At 30.5% G+C, this 13,984-nt stretch overlaps 1 protein-coding gene and 1 long non-coding RNA gene across 2 annotated transcripts in view; one reads left to right on the top strand and one right to left on the bottom strand.

Annotated features, from left to right (window-relative positions):
- Positions 1-5,246, top strand: part of LOC105459990 (5-hydroxytryptamine receptor 1-like) — an 8,960-nt gene extending 3,714 nt beyond the window's left edge. The window contains exon 2 of the mRNA XM_011706394.1: positions 4,900-5,246. Coding sequence (XP_011704696.1) covers positions 4,900-5,181 — 282 coding nt within the window. The 3' untranslated portion in view covers positions 5,182-5,246. The remainder of the gene's footprint in view (positions 1-4,899) is intronic.
- Positions 5,247-7,903: 2,657 nt separating this feature from the next.
- LOC105459989 lies at positions 7,904-10,572 on the bottom strand. Its single transcript, XR_975748.1, has 3 exons — positions 10,266-10,572; positions 8,601-9,012; positions 7,904-8,307 (listed from the first exon to the last, which is right to left on the bottom strand). It is a non-coding gene; the product is annotated as an uncharacterized LOC105459989 (long non-coding RNA).
- Positions 10,573-13,984: the final 3,412 nt, after the last annotated feature.

The following is a 13,984-nucleotide window of genomic DNA, read 5'->3' as shown; positions in this document are numbered from 1 at the left end:
TTATGCTGTTTGTGTGAAATTATATATACGATATTGAATGCTTATAATATTAGACCAATGTTTTAAATAAGTTCAACTTTGGTCCATTGAATGTTTAAAAAGGATGTTTTTGAGATGTCCGAATCAGTAACATTGGACGTTTTTAATACATTCTAAAGATGTCCGAAGCTTTAATTAGAATGTTTTAAATACGTACAGAACGTCCAGCATTTTTAATACATTGTTAATACATTACTGTGCTGTTTGGGATCCTATAGATGCAAGTTAGCATTTATTTAGCGTCGCAACCGGAGAGGGGGGGGGTGATTAATTGATGCAAGTAAGCATCAGTATTTTTTAAATTGTTTAACAGCGTAATGATACGGTTCTGTTTCAATCAAAGCAGCGTTGAATCCGATAGTAACGACTCGCAGTTCGTTGAAGCTAGGGTATGTAAAAATTACATAGTTATATTGAATATTAACTGACCTGTATTTCGCTCGTCTTTAGTCTCTTATCCTGACTAATTTGCTGTATCCCCAAACGAAATAATTCAGCATGTTAAGATCTGATGATTGCGCCGGCCGAATGATTAGGCCATCTCGCGACCTATCCATCTGTTCGAATAATGCGCGTTTAAAATATTGCGTACCTAATACGAGAAATAAGCAAGAGCTCCGTCATGCTGGAAAATAAGAACTTCCTATTGGCGAAGACGAACTTCTTCGAGAAGAGCGGGCAATTCATTCTCCAGGAACTGTGCGTATATTTCGCCAGTTAGATTAGTGGGAGGAAATAGGGACCAAATATTGCCGAAAAAGAGTGACTTGAAAAAGCTGTGTAAAAAAATGCCTTGACTCATAAACATACTATTTTCGGTTCTCCATTATTTCTGTCGACATGTTTATATACCAACGATATTGAAAGTTACTCTCTCAAATTGCGTACGAATTTTTCACTTATCACGATAAAAAATTGCGGCTATTAAATGTGGCTATTAAATTTGCCATAAACGTGGCTTCTTCCATACATACAACACGATGCACCACACATCGCGAGAGACCGAGAGACACGAGCTACACAACGCACCCTGTTTCCTGAGTTCTTCTCGAAGCACGCAGGATTCTTTCTTTCTTGATCCACGGGGACACGCACTGCTGTACCAGCGTGTCGTCAATTTTGAAGAAGATATCTTATTTCTCGTACACGTCAAACACGCTGCAAAATTACATTTGCTGTCGTCGTCCGGAATCGCTCCGCATACAGACGTGCCGTGGCTTGGGCGTTTTCTTCAGCTACTCCGTACATAATCATGTCGGTGTATTCTCGCGTTGTAACTCTACCAGTTTATTACAGCACGATTTTTGATCGCATGCACGCTAACAGACTCTAGAAAGGCTGTTACAGAGCAATAAATAAAGATTGAAGTCGTGGATGTTTATTTGTTATCCACTGAACTATTGTCGACGAAGATTGAGTCGACAAACAATATCCAAAAGAAATTTTCGAGGATTTGTTGAAGTAACGCAATTTTCAACATCAATACCTTGTGCAAAATTGAGTTTTGTTTAAATTGTGTGTTAATTTTGTAACTTCAAAAATCTTACTTTTTGTCAATTATGTTAAACCTAAATTTAATATGCGTTCACACGTTGTTAAATGTTACTGTTGTCGAATAATATTTGTAATGTGTATGATTTTGATTATCTCTTTGAGAATATTATACATTATTTTATCGCAGGAAGAAATAAATTAAATTGTCCGATTCAAAATTTTAGTTTTACATTACACCTGCCAGTTCCAGCAAATGAAGATCAACACAGATACTCTAGTTACGATATTATATTGTAGGCTGTTGTTCTTCTTTGATGTTATTAATGTTTATTTCTTTTTTTTTTTCATATTGAGAATCAAAGAAGAATCTTGATAGAACTTTTAAGAAGACTCTAAATACTGTACAGAATTTTTAAGAATTTGATAATCGAAAATTTGTGTTTCCTCACCGTGGAAAAATGTCGTTTTGTGGTGATATTAATTAAAAATCTAATAGATTTAACCAGTAATAGTACATTTGTTTAAAAATAAACGAATCAGAATTCTTGTAGAAATTACCAGATGATTATGCATGATCCTTTCCTGTTAAATATACCAGATTTTGTAAGGACCGATTCTTGAGGATTAAGCCAATTATTCTAACAGTTAATGTGCGGAAATAAAATAAATATAAATTCCCATAAAAAATCTTTTTAAAAAAAGAAAAAATATACGTCAAGTACATAAAAAATGTCGCATATTACATTCTTTCTAAAACTAAGAACAATTTTTTGTGAAATGATTATTAAATATACAATTATTTAAAAATTATTTAAAAATTGATTGACCAAAAATAGTTGTGAAATCAATAAAATTAGCCAAGTTATTTAAAAAAGCCGAGTTATTAAACTAGCCTCATTATTAAGAAAAGACCTCAAAAATGCTTATTTGTGAAAAACATTCAAAAATTTAAATAATGGAAAAGTGATAAACTGGATTATAATAAAGAAAAAATTTGGCGTGCCCGGATCGCATTAAAATACAATATTCTACATGTTTTATAGTACTCGTATATAAATTATTTGCTGATATACACAAACATGTAACTATATAGTCAGACAAAGTGCCCGGGCCGTATGAAAACGCAATGTTCTACAATCAATGGTTATTAATATATAAAATATTTGTAATACAGATAAATATGCATATATAAAAACATTATTACATACAATAGTTGCGAGTATATAATGTAATTTTTAAATAATTGTATATTTAAATCATTTTATAAAAAATTGTTCTTAGTTTTAGAAAGAATGTAATATGCGATATTTTTTATACTTGGCGTATATTTTTTCTTTTTTAAAAAATTTTTTATGGTAAATTTTTATATAAAAATATTTTTATTTGTATAAATATATGTATATATTATTTTTAAAATGTATTAAAAACAGATAGCGCGCGCTATGTATTGTTTTAGTGTATGTACCTACTATTAATAATAATAATTAATATGTATGTACCTACTATTAATAATAATAATTAATATATATATGTTTAATATTAATAAAACTCATTTCTTAGAATTTATCAAATGCTGTAACAATTACTTTAAAATATTCCAACACCCTGTGTCATTAATTACGTCGCTTTGCACGCGCGTGATAAAGTAATTATAATACAATCTCGTATTAGAATCGCTAGGAATATCACGTGCAATACTCGCGTTAACTCGTTCATATGCAAGACATAATCGCAGGTCATGATCACTACGAGTGTTTTATTGCAAATGCCATGCTTTGCGACAAGCCCAACGACTATCTGATGGCTCGTGGTGAATTAAGCGACTCCGTTTTCAGACGGGGATTAATTGAATTTGAGACAACAAATATATACCGGGTGAGGGTATATATATATATATATATATATATATATGTATATGTATATATATATGTATATATATACATACACTCACCCGCAAAAAACCGGGCACCTAAATTTTAGCTCAAATTTTTATAATATCTTTCAATAGCGGTAACTTTATGAAAAATTATCGTATCGAGATGAACCTAAGCTCAAATTAAAGCTCGAACATTCCCCTTGATAATTAAGAAAATCAAAATTGAGTTCCAGAAATGCTTTATAAAATGGCAGGCTTAGAAAAATAGGACAAAAATTTTTTCTTTAAACTATTGCGCTTAGGGAAGTCGGCTGCTTGGCATAAAAATTTATGAGTTTGCAAGCTCATTGATTTTCTAACAAATCCATTTTTTGGTCATTTTTCTATGATTTTTTTTGACAAAGTTATGGTGTTTTAAAAAAAGTGTTACAAAACTGGCTATTTTTTTTTGTCTACTCAATATAACTCATAAACAAATTATTGTAGAAAACTTTATAAAACAAATAAAAAGAAAATTTTGAATCTTAAAAATTATTAAAAATAAAATTCTTTTTAATTTCATGTAAGTGCGTGTACTTATGCATGTGTGTGTCCTGCGTGCTCGCGCGCATATTTAGTAATGCGTATTGCCTCCTCTTGCATTTATTAATTTGTGTATTCGTTTGGGCATATTGTTAATCAAGCGTCTAATTGTTTCTTGTTCTAAATTATTCTATTCCTTTTGCGTGGCGGAGTGCTGCTAAAGTTTGAGCATTATGTTTCCTAACTTTTCGTTCTAACACATTCCATAAATGCTCTATAGGATTCATATCTGGACTCATAGCTGATTACAAGAAAAAATAGCCCGTTTTATAACACTTTTTTTAAAGCACTATAACTATATCAAAAAAATCATAAAAAAGTGATCAAAAAATGAATTTGATAGAAAATCAATAAGCTTGAAAACTTATAAATTTTTATACCAGGCAGCTGACTTCCCTAACAAGCGCAATAGTTTAAAGAAAAAATTTTTGTCCTATTTTTCTAAGCCTGTCTTCAACGTCCGCCATTTATTTATTATTAAAGCATTTCTGGAACTCAATTTTGGTTTTCTTATCAAGGGGAATGTTTAAGCTTTAATTTGAACTTCGGTTCATCTCGATACAATGATTTTTCATAAAGTTATCGCTATTGAAAGATATGAAAAATTTGAGCTAAAATTTAGGTGCCCGGTTTTTTGCGGGTGAGTATATACATATATATAAGATTTAATAGATTTCCGTGACTTTATCACGCCGTAATTGGTATTAACGATACTTGAGAAATAGTTATTAATAATAATTGTCACGAAGTTACATTATAGTTTCACAACTATTCTAGGAAGAGGCATGACTGCAATTCTAACTATAGTAGCGCCGCTACTAGGGTGGCTATATTTCTTTATCGAGACGATAATTTTTTATCAAATGTATCACAAACGCGCATGGCATGTATTATTAATTGTATTTCAGATAAATTACAAACTATTCAATGCTGCTCGCGATAAATCTGCCATGAATTATCAAGTGGGTCGATTTGACATGGAACTGGAGCCCGACGTCAATCCGTCTTCCGGTCGCCATAGGATCATGCGTTCAACAAGCTGTCCACGACACTCCCATAACGAGCGTATAAGGCCGAACAGTCTGCCAGATACACACATAAGAAATATCATCGCATCTACAGTAAGTTGTTTATGTTACTTCTCTATTATAGATTTAGTTTTGGTATTGATTTTTGCATCGAAATATTGAATAAATATTTATTTTACTGGCAATTGCGAGTAAATTTTAAGTTGAAAAATTATTTTTATTCGTAAACACAGCTATTTGTGATTATATTCCGATCTTTTTTTATTGTCAAGATAATTTGTTTCATTTTTTTCTAAATTGCATTTCAAATGTATAAGTAATTTTTTTAGTTAAAATCCATTTAGAATTATGCAAAAGATAGAGTTATGTACAAATTTTACAACGTTAATTAACGTTTTTAAATTTATTTATAATCTAGAGAAATACATCCTATTTCTAGTATCTTATATGTACTTATATGTAACGACACGGATCGTTCTTGTGTTTAAGGATGCATGGCATCGCCATTGCGGTGTCTCGATAGCTTCGAGCTTTGACCCTAAAATTATTAAAGCGCCTAACGCTTGTCGCCGAGTTCAATGCACTTTCATATAATTTAAGCACCTCGTGAAGGAACGTGAAAAAGTCGGTTTGCATCGCTACCACCATTTTCCTACAAGAGCATGACTCCTACGATCCATAGATCGTATAATACGCTCCGATATTTCTGCATGTCGGCATATGAGATCCTTCATGTCAAGAAGCATTCGAGCGCATCCAATATGCCTTATTGATCGGATCTGAACACGTGTCAAATCTTCGAAAGCAAAATAAATTTGCCTGTATTCCGTTAGATTATTGCAATATTCAATAACATGATAAATAACATGATAAATAACATGGTGCTGCCTGAATATATTGTCATAATTTATTAATATTTTAATAAAAAAGCAAATTTCTAACGTATAATTTATTACTTTTAATTTCTAACTTTTTATTTCTTTTTTCTTATTACTTATTGTTAGCATTATTATAATTTTTATTGATATATGTATATGTGTACTCTATGTGTAAAATTGTGTTTGTATATATTTTTGTGCGATATTATTTTGCATTTGTTACGAACGTTATTAAAATATATTAAATTATATTAAATAACTAATTATATAGAGGATGAATCGACGAGAATTTTCCACTCTGCTTTTTAAGCGATAATTGATTTATGCGAAATATGCCGAAACACATCAATTTTGTTTTTAAGAGGAACGTGTTTCAATAAATTTCAATAAATTTAATCGTATATTTTCACTTTCTTGATTAAAACAGCTATATTTTTAAAAATTGTGAATGATAATAGAAGTCAAGTACATATTTCTCTCGTTTTAAAAAATCTCTCAGTTATCTTTATAACTATGTTTTATATTTTTAATTTGGACGAATATTTCTTGAGAAATCACATATGGAAGTTTTAGATAGTAAAAAGTGAAAGTACGTAAAAAAACTACTTACTTTACTAAATATTCGAAATATTCTTTGTACAGTCTTCTGAATGGAAACTACAATAATAAAGACTTTGTTCGAACTACATAGTTACATTTTGAAAAATTTCCAATGTGTTCTGACACTCATACACTATCTTTAATTTAAATCTTGTATGGAACGTATACATCTATTAAACAACTGAAAAATATTAGATAAATTAAAGTAACGCTTATCTTATAAAACTTGAGCCACGATTCTATGGAATACATCATATATGTTGTACACGAAAACAGTAATATGCAATGCTGTTTATCAATGCTATTTTTTTTTATTTAATAGCAATAACTACCAGTCGATATTTTGCGCCACATTAATTTAATTCACGAGATTATTCTGCTAATTATTGTAATGACAAAACAAGTGTTTTCTTTGCAGCCCAGAATAACGCTTTGGTTAACATAATGATAGAAAATGTGATAAAAATATTATGAATTTTCAGTCAAAAAGTGTATTGTAATTTATAAAGCATTAAAAAAATATATTACGACGTTAAACTTGATAACTTTAACTGTTCATTGAGCGTTTGTTCGAACTTTATTCAGAACGATGACACAATGGAATATTGTAATTTGAATATTACCGAATAAGCTGAATACAGAGAAGGTCTCAAAATAATAAAATTTGATCAGACTAACATTATACATTTTACAATCAAATCATCTTACAATTAAATTTATGTGCAAATTTGTCAAACATATTTCCTATGTTTGCATAAGTATAAAACGATCGAGTAATACAATTCTGATACGTGTACTTTCCAGATATTTGCATAACATCATTTGTATGAAAATATCATTTGAAAACAACTTGATGGGATTCTGTATATGTTGTTTAAATCTTTGTTAACGCAACTAAGATATTCATATTTTTAACAAGATATGATAAAACAATTACTTTATACACTCAATTAAATATAAAAGTATTATACATTTTATGTTAAAACAAATAAATCGCTTTAATAGCTCTAATAATTTTACAATAAGTAATACAAAAATTCATTATTTTATTTAAAAAATGCATTTTCTACCGCACTAAAAAATTAAATTAGTATAAAAAAATATATTTTATTCGTATATTGAGGTTTTTTCTTCTTTTTTAATTTTAAATTAGCTATTTGTTTTTCAAATTTTTCATTAGTTAGCATTATAAATTAAGTTACATTACATTACATTATATTATTAACGAGTGAGTAATATATATGTAAAAGTTAAAACATTTAAATTTAACTTTTATGTACCTATATATGAAAAAAGATAACACAGCTCCCCATATGAAAGAAAGGAGATCGATTCGTAGTTTGATCTCGAGTTCGATTCCGTTTTTCGCACCATATTCGATTTTATAAGAAATTGATTTAAAGAATTGAAAGTGTGTTTGTGTGTGTGTGTGTGTGTGTGTGTGTGTGTGTGTGTGTAAAAAGAGTAAGTGAAGTAAATGGATTACCCGTTTTGGAAATACATATTTCAATAAGATGTTACAATTATACAAGTATGGAATATCTTTTACATCCAAAGTAGAAAAATCAGGAAAAAGTTCAATTTTAGTTGAAAAATCGACTCCGCATTCACAATCAGTCGAGAAGTTCGAAAAAAAGAATAAAAAGAATAGCGGAGACAGTTACGAAAGACCGCATTCATGAAAAGAAATGGAGGTTCTTTATATAATGAGATAGTAGAAGAGATACGAGAAATTTTCGCGTTACGTTTTGTAGACTTCACAATTCTTTTATTCCATGTAATCTTGCACCGTATTGCCAACAAGGGATTTCTAAAAAATAATTTATACAAATTTAATGTGTTCTTTTGTGAAAGCTAACTACGTTATTGCGAAAATATACGCTTATGACAAGATTTCGGTGGAGATCCTATATTTTTTTAACCGTAAATATCATTTCCAAATTGTGCTAATTTCTTAACATAGTGCATATGTATATAATATGAAGAAAAAACTAAAAGCCATGAAAAATGCGATAAACCTTTAAGCTAAATAATAACAAATGCCAGAAACGGGCACTTAATATAAAGTACATAAAAATTAAACATAAAATAAAGGGCTATTACCAAACTGGATCTGTTGTCATAGTGTCATAAAATCCAAAAATAATCGTTTGTCTGTAAATGAGCGAATCACTTGGAGTGTCTACTGCTACATGTGTATATATTAACGGGACATATTCTCTGCATTTAATAAACTTTAGTATTAAAAATAAGATATAAAAAGCAGATATATTGATACTATTGCCCTCTGCAATAATTGGTTACTTTTGCATTCTAGAAACGTGCCTTCCGTTAATTGCTATTGTACTAGAGGCTTGCAATACATTGTATCATATTTTAATGGTACATTAATTTATTACGTACTTTATTCGAGACATCGTCGATAATATATGTATATGTTACATAATTGTGACGATCAATGAGAGGACGTCACAACTTATAGCGTTTATGACACATCTTTGAGGAAATATGTAGTCTGTAACACAAAATAAATATAATGAAGATTACACGCTATTATTCACACGATGTTTACTCGTAATCTAGAATTGAATACTGAGTTAGGAAAAGGACTGATTAGTAGATATTATGTCGAAATACTAGCACGGCTTGCGGTAATTAGTAATAAAAGGAAAGGCGAGCAACTCGAAGAGATAAATCAAAAGATCTTTGAGATTATGACTGATAACAATTTCAACGAAGAAAATGATGCATAAGACTGACGCAGTCGATGAATATTGAATAAAATATCAATAGAAAAAAATTGCAGCAAATAATATTTTGTGCTCAATTTGCTCTGAAAATCGGCGGCTTGAGAAATATATTGCTTGATTGAATAAATAATTGATCCATTAATTTTTTGTAGCTTGTCTTTGGTCTTTTTATTATTTATTGTGTTATTATTAGATCGAGCTGAATTTTCTTTATTATTTTAAGAAATATGAATTTCCAGACACTGCTGCACGCCGCGTATAGGGTAGAAGTACTGGTTTTGGTCACCTTAAGGCGATCCTAAAGTCGTTTGTTTTATCGACCAAACATGATTATTTTCCATGACAAACTAAATATATAATTAAAGGCAACAGATTTAAAAATCCTTCTCCACGATTAAAGTATAGGCATTAATGTAGTTCCGGCTGGTAGAGGTTATACTGAGAAAAAAAATTTAAGAAATTTAGATCTCCGTTACCTTTTCTTAGTCCAACATGGCGTCTAGAGCTGTCAATATGTGCCAATATTTGTTTCAGAAAAAACTTTGGCAGTTCGTTTGTACAAAATGATACCAGCTGGAACTACGAATTACATGTGCAAATAACAATTATGTAGAGTTCATAAAATTAGACTTGGATGCCTAACAAAAAAGATGATCAGTGAAAATTTATTACGATGTGTATGTGCGATATCAATATAGTAGTAAACAAGAAATAGAACACAAGTAATAGAGAAGTTTTTTGAACAATAAGACAAAATTTTTATTCAAACAAGTAATATTTCATATAAGCATATGTTGTTTCAATGAAATAAAAAAAATATTAATAAAAAGGAATTCTAAATCTAAAGAAATCTTTTTCTCTGTACATGTATCTAATGTACTTGCGTATTTTAAGGTTTAGTTTTACGAAGTTTTACGAAAGTTAAACGAAACACGCAAACGAGCTGCATTTTAGTGATTATCACGATGCGTTTTTTTCGTACAAGATTCTTTGCATTGTAATATTGCGCAGTACATACCTCTTGCAAGTTGGATACGATAATTGCCCTGTATATCACATACGTATACGTAAATATCATTAATACATGTGTATATAATGTTTACGAAACACAGTAGCACTTTTAGTGAAAGCACTTGCACTAGCACTAGCACTTTTTTTAGCGAAAACTTCGGATTTCAGTCTGCATTTTCATATATTGGTCTATATTCAACCAATCAGAATACCAGTAAGAACAGAAAGTACAGAGGCTAGAATAAATATATATACTTTCAACTAAATATTTTACTGAACAAAATGAACCATTTACTTGTACTAAATCTGATGTCTTAAATACATATTTCCAAATAAATATTTTGTTGAACGACAAATATAATTTTAAATATTTTATATAGTGAACTATGAATATTTCAAAGTATTTATTATTTGTGTTCAGATTTTTCGTTCACATTTTTCGAATTAATTCACCAAACAAATCCGTTATTTCGCATCGCGTTTTCGGTCGATTTGGAGAGTCTCCGAGTGAAATCACGCGGCATTCACGTGTCTCGAACCGTCGAGAATCGACGCACAACCGCGAATTCGGTGCTTGCGCATACCGATCCTCGGTCGTTCGAGGCTGTTTTTCACGCAAATAAGTCAGTCATTGTCTATCGATCGCTGAAATACCTCACTGCTGTATTGAGTCTCTAGCAACGATTCTCACGAGTTTTTGCGCTCCGTCTTGTCCGCGTCCCTTCAGTCGGAGGCGCTCCAAATCGAACCACCAGAGACTTCCGCTCGCGTCGCGATTTCCGTCTCGGCGGACTTTCTTCCGATTGATTTTTTCGTTTCACGGTTACGCGCCGTGCAGCATACAGACCAGTGGTTACATATAATAAAGTGTTCTCAATCAAGACTTCTGCCACTTATTTCAAGACTGTCCCTCTCAGTTCCCGATTCTCTACTGTCAAGCGAACGTACTAAAGCACTAACAATTTGAGAAGATCAGATTTCTAATTAATTATTGCAAGAAAATGACTTCTTCCGTTTAATAAAATATTTATTTGATAATATTCTGGAACAACAGGTTTCTTAGAAGCAGATTCATTTTGTTAAATACAATATTTAATATATTCTAGGAAATCAAATCTTATTGCAATTAAATAATTTCTTTCGTTCAATCAAATATGTAGAAGTGTGTTAGTATCAAATGTGTTAGAAGTATTTATTCAAGAACATATGGTCTCTCATATTATAAGTAAATGATATCTGTCGTTCAACAAAATATTTATTTGGAAATCCAGAGACGCGATAGTGGCTCGTGCCAAGTGTACGCGCAGCGCGAGACTGCCCTGTGTTTCTATGCGCGAGCCGATATTCATGGACATCAGATTTCTTACAATTAGTACAAATAAACGGTTCATTTTGTTCAGTAAAATATTTAGTTAAAAATATTCATATATTCTAGGACATCAAATTTTTTAATGCAATTAAATGACTTCTTCCGTTCAACAAAAAATATATATAATATTTAATTAAATTTATTTATTTATTCAAGAACATTAGATTTCTTATTGCAAATAAATTATTTCTTTCGTGCAACAAAATACTTATTTGAGGGTGTTTTTATTTATTCAAGAACATCAAGTTTCTTAGTACAAATAAATGGTTTTTTTGTTTAATAAAAAATTGTTGTTTAGAAAACCCATTCGACTTGTTTCAATATCAGCCACGTAGATAACTTTTCTTCAATGTAAGATCCAAGGTTTGGAGAGAGGCCCCTGTGTCTCGATGTTTCTGGCGCAGTCTTCAATTTTTTTGTCTCAATGTTGTACGTGGGACAAAAACCAAAAGTTTTACTTGCCAGTGAAATAGAAATCCCATGCATATAGCATTCAAAGCATTATTGGACTTGATGTGGAGCATATTTGTAAAAAATTTTTTATTTTTATCTCTTTGTTCTTTTTAATTGATTTTTTTTGTGGAGGCATTGTAGTTCTAAAACTTCAAACAAATTTTAATTATTATCAGTAATTATTATGACTTAAGTAAGCACCAATTTTAATAGAATGGCCAAAACTGACAAAGGGATAATTTAATATTTCCGGTTTTGATCATTGTTATTAATATGAATAATTTTTAATATTTTTACTTTTAAATGTTTTTAGATCTCTAATTTTTTAAATCTTTTGAAGAACATTATTTGACCGATGTGCATACATATTTACAAGCAAGTATAGAATTTATAACTTAAAAATGTACGATTTTATTTCAATGTCTTCTTGATTAAGGTAACGATTGAGAATTGCTTGAATTCCTTCTTACAACGTGCCCTATTTCATTGAATGAATTCAGAAATGCACGTTAATTTAACTGTAGCTATTGCTCAAATACACAAAGTCTCGGAAAATCACTGTTTTATATTGCCATTGACTATGCAGTGTAGATACGAAAAATTCTCGAAAGTGTTTATAGTGGCCATAATCGGTGCAATGGCCAAAACCGGTACTTCTACCCTATTATATACAAACTATCAAAAATACAATTGTCAAAGTTTAGCGGAGATCTTAAAGAATAATTACAATTTTGGAATTTCTTTAAGCATATTCATGAAGATACGAGCATTAAGGAACTCATAAAATTTAGTTATAAATAATTGTTTATATTACAATAACAAATTTTAATAACTTATTTCTTGTCGTCATTTTGACTAATAATTTAAAGTAGTACGATGCATATAGGCATGATTTTTATGCCTACTTCCCTTGCATGCTGACCACTTGTACATGTATGTTATATGTTAGCAATTTGCTGTTTATAAAGCGTTATATAAAGTTATACGTAGTTGGCCACAAATCATTTGCAGGCGTAGTAAAATATCAACAATAGATAAATAATAGTGTCTATTTAATTTCTGTATTTGGATACCTTTTGTACTTCATTATTCATTTTTTGTAGAGCTTCATTACTTACATAAACGATTATTATGATATTTTAAATGTTTAGTAGCATATAATATAAGTTTCTAAATGAATTACCAGTTCGTATTGTAAACAACATAATCAGGATAAGAGGCCAAAGGCGAGCGAAATATAGGTGTCAGTTAATATTTAAATATAATTATGTGATTTTACATACTTTAGTTTCAATAAACTGCGAGCCGTTACTATCAAATTCAACGCAGCATTTGATTGAAATAGAACCGTATCATCACGCTGTTAAATAATTTAATGAGTACTGATGCTTACTTGCATCTTTTAATAAATCACCTCCCTTCCCGCTTTCGTTGCGACTTCAAATAAATGCTAACTTGCATCTATAGGATCTAGTCCCCCGAATCTGTAAAGAATTTATTGCGAAAAATATCACCTCATGTTCTCAGCCAAAAATCGAACCCAGATCTCCACGTTTGCCGGACGGGCGTCCTATCTTTAGATCACTAAGGCATATGTGATAACATTTCTCGCAGTAAGAATATCTATCTAACATGTTTTCAGACCGCGTAAATTTAAATGACTATTCCCCTAACGCATTATAGGCCAGCGTTTTAATAAATAACTAAATGAATTATCAGCTCGTATTGTAAACAACATAGTCAATTTTCGCAATAAATTCTTTACAGATTCGGGGAAGTAGATCCTATATAGATGCAAGTTAGTATTTATTTGGAGTCGCAACGAAGGAGGGAAGGGGGGTGATTTATTAAAAGATGCAAGTAAGCGTCAGTACTCATTAAATTATTTAACAGCGTGATGATGC

The sequence above is a fragment of the Wasmannia auropunctata genome, unplaced genomic scaffold (assembly GCF_000956235.1).
Source record: "Wasmannia auropunctata unplaced genomic scaffold, wasmannia.A_1.0 LD333479.1, whole genome shotgun sequence".
In the NCBI taxonomy this organism is placed as follows: domain Eukaryota; kingdom Metazoa; phylum Arthropoda; class Insecta; order Hymenoptera; family Formicidae; genus Wasmannia; species Wasmannia auropunctata.
Note: the sequence above shows the minus strand (reverse complement) of the source record. Positions and strands in the feature narration are given on the sequence as shown.